General features: G+C 66.6%; 1 protein-coding gene across 1 annotated transcript; it reads left to right on the top strand.

Moving 5' to 3' along the window:
- Positions 1–22: 22 nt before the first annotated feature.
- On the top strand, positions 23–2808 carry HSD17B8 (hydroxysteroid 17-beta dehydrogenase 8; the record flags this gene model as incomplete). Its single annotated transcript, XM_024223884.3, has 7 exons — positions 23–359; positions 766–882; positions 969–1064; positions 1300–1385; positions 1724–1808; positions 2448–2490; positions 2721–2808. Coding segments are annotated over exons 1-7 (725 nt in total), but the record flags the coding sequence as incomplete, so codon positions are not given.
- Positions 2809–3196: the final 388 nt, after the last annotated feature.

Genomic DNA, 3196 nt, shown 5'->3' with positions numbered 1-3196 from the left:
GGGGTTCTGGGTCCCCCCGTCTCTGACTGTGGTCCCCCCATGGCAGGTGGGGGCAGCGGGATTGGTGCAGGTATCTGCCGGGGGGTTTCTGGGGGTCCCTAGAGGGGTTCTGGGTCCCCCCCACCCCCGTCTCTGACCCTGGTCCCCCCATGGCAGGCGGGGGCAGCGGCATTGGCCGCGCTGTCTGTGCCCGGCTGGCCGAGGAGGGGGCACTGGTGGTCGTGGCTGACCAGAATGAAGTGGGGGCTGCGGAGACAGTGCGGGGGCTGCCACGGGGGGAGCCCGGCCAGGAGCATGAGGCGTTCGGGGTGGACGTCAGCTCAGCCCAGAGCGTGGGGGAGCTCATGGCTCGGATCCAGGTAACGGGGCTGGAGAGAACCCAGGAGTCCGGGCTCCCCCCACTGTAACCAATGGATTCCTCGCCCCTCCAGAGAACCCAGGAGTCCTGGCTCCCGCCCCACCACTCTAACCACTAGGCCCCACTGCCCTCCCTGAGAACCCAGGTGTCCTGACACCCCCCCTGGCCTCCGGGAGAACCCAGGCCCCCTGATCCCGCCCCCCACCCCACTCTAAGCACAAGCCCCTACTGGTGTCTGGGAGAACCCAGGCCCGCTGACCCCTTCCGCACCCCCATTCTAAGCACAAGCCCCCACTGTCCTCCAGGAGAACCCAGGTGTCCTGCCCCCCCCCCCCCCCCCCACTCTAAGCACAAGCCCCCACTGGCCTCAGGAGAACCCAGGCCTCCTGACCCCCTGCTGTCCCCAGGCCCGGTTCTCCGCCTCGCCCCGGGTCTGCGTGAGCTGCGCCGGGATCACCATGGACGAGTTCCTGCTCAAGCAGACGGAGGCAGCATTCGACAAGGTGCTCCAAGTCAACCTCAAGGTACAGGGGTCTCCAGATGGGGGCAGGGCAGGGCCCCCCCAGCTGGGACCCCCCCCCCCGGGCTAACTTGGTCCTCCTCTCCCCAGGGAACCTTCCTGGTCACCCAGGCTGTGGCGCGTGGACTGGTGGAGAGCGGAGCCCCAGGGGGGTCCATCATCAACATGGGCAGCATCGTGGGCAAGGTGAGAGCTGCGAGCTTCCTCGGAGCAGTGTCCTGGGGGGACAGTGGGGGCTGTGAGCTTCCTCAGGGCAGTGTCCTGGTGGGATAATAGGAGCTGTGAACTTCCCTAGAGCAGTGCTATGGGGGGATAATAGGGGCTGTCAGCTTCCCTGGAGCAGTGCCCTGGAGGGGGGGAATGGGGGCTGTGAGCTTCCCTGGAGCAGTGCCCTGTACTCACATGTCCCTCTCCCTGACAGGTGGGGAACCTGGGGCAGGTGAGCTACGCAGCATCCAAGGCTGGCGTGGAGGGGCTGACCAAGACCGCTGCCAAAGAGCTGGCCAGGTGGGGCTGGGGGGGGACTGCAGGGCGGCAAGGGGGCAGGCTGAAGGGAGGACGGTGGGGCAGGCTGCGGGGTGGGCTGGGAAGGCTGTGGGTACAGGCTGGGCGGTGCAGCTGGGGGGCAGGCCGAGGAGGCCTGGGAAAAGTAGGGCAAATCATGGGCTGGGGGGCAGGGGGATGATGTGGGGGGCTATTCTGGGAAGATGGGGGGCTGGAGCTTAGGCTGGGGTGGAGGTTTGGGAGGCATAGTTGGGGGCAGCTGGCTGTTGGGGGGAAGCAGGTCAGGGGGAGCTGTGGTGACCAGGCAGGGGGGCTGCCCTCTCTCCCATGATCCCCCCCAGGTTCGGGATCCGCTGTAACGTGGTGCTTCCCGGGTTCATCGCCACCCCCATGACGGACAAGGTGCCTCCCAAAGTGCTGCAGAAGGTAATACCGGAGGGCCTGGGCCCCATAACTCCCCCGCCCCCTCCCTTCAGAGAACCTGCCCTGTATTACCCTGAGCCCCACAACCCCCTCTGCCTCGTATCTGCCTCCCCCTGAGCCTCACAACCCCTCTCTGCCCCATATCTCCCCACCCCACAACCCCCCTGCCCCATGTTCCCCTCAGCCCCATAGTGTCCCTCTACCCCGTTATCCACATGCCCAGCCCACGTTTCCCTCTGAAGAACCTGCCCCATATTCCCCCATCACCCTGGCCCCCTCAGCCCCCTCTGTCCCATACCTCCCCCAGTGCCCTCCTCCCCACGGAGCCCGACAATCCCTCACACCCCTTATTCCTGCCCAGTACCCCCCATTGCTCCACAACCTAGGGGATGGGGGATATTGGGGCTGTGAGCTTCCGCACAGCAGTGCCCTGGACGGAGCGGTGCATGGGGCGGGGGAGGGGGGGCACTATCTCCCCTGAGGCACCCAGCCCATAACCCCTTATTACCCCCTCCCCCCTGCAACTCCTCTCCTTCCCCTGCAGATCCGAGCCCTGCCCCCCCGGTTCCCCCCTTTCCCCTGGGGGGCAGGGGGGCTCCATGCTCACCAGCCATCTCTGACCCCTCCCCTCCCGCTGCTCAGTTTGCAGGGATGGTGCCGTTGGGACGACTCGGGGACCCCAAAGGTGAGACCCCCGACTCAGGGTGCCCTGTGCAGTGGGGCTGGATCTGCTGGGCGTGAGGAGGAGGGGTGTGGGGCACAGTTCTGGGGGGTGCATGTATAGATTGGGGTACGGGGAGGTCGGGGCTGTGCACACTGATTTGGGGTGTTGCACAGAAGACTCCCCACTAGGGAAGGGGCTGTGGCCCCCACACATGTGGCTGTTACTGTCCCGCCCCCCCCTTCTGCCCCCAGAGGTCGCTGACGTCTGCGTCTTCCTGGCCTCAGACGAGAGTCGCTACATAACAGGGGCCAGTGTGGAGGTGACAGGTATGGGGCGGGGGTCAGGAGCCAGGACTCCTGGGTCCTATCCCAGCTCTGGGAGGGGAGTGGGGACTAGTGGGTTAGAGCGGGGGTGGGGTGGGAGCCAGGACTCCTGGGTTCTCTCCCCGGCTCGGGGAGGGGAGTGAGGGCTGCTGGGTTAGAGCAGGGGGGGCTGGGAGCCAGGACTCCTGGGTTCTCTCCCCGGCTCAGGGAGGGGAGTGGGGGCTGCTGGGTTAGAGCACGGGGGGCTGGGAGCCAGGACTTCTGGGTTCTATCCCAGCTCTGGGAGGGGAGTGGGGTCTAGTGAGGTAGAGACCAGCCAGGACGGACGGGAGGATGGGGTGAGAGACAGAGATGAGGGAGGGGCAGGGATACGGGGTGCTTGGGAGTAGGGGCAGGGGTGGGGG

The sequence above is a fragment of the Terrapene carolina genome, unplaced genomic scaffold (genome assembly GCF_002925995.2).
Source record: "Terrapene carolina triunguis isolate 2854851 unplaced genomic scaffold, T_m_triunguis-2.0 Scaffold31690, whole genome shotgun sequence".
NCBI classification, from domain to species: domain Eukaryota; kingdom Metazoa; phylum Chordata; order Testudines; family Emydidae; genus Terrapene; species Terrapene triunguis.
This window is presented reverse-complemented; position numbering and strand designations above follow the sequence as displayed.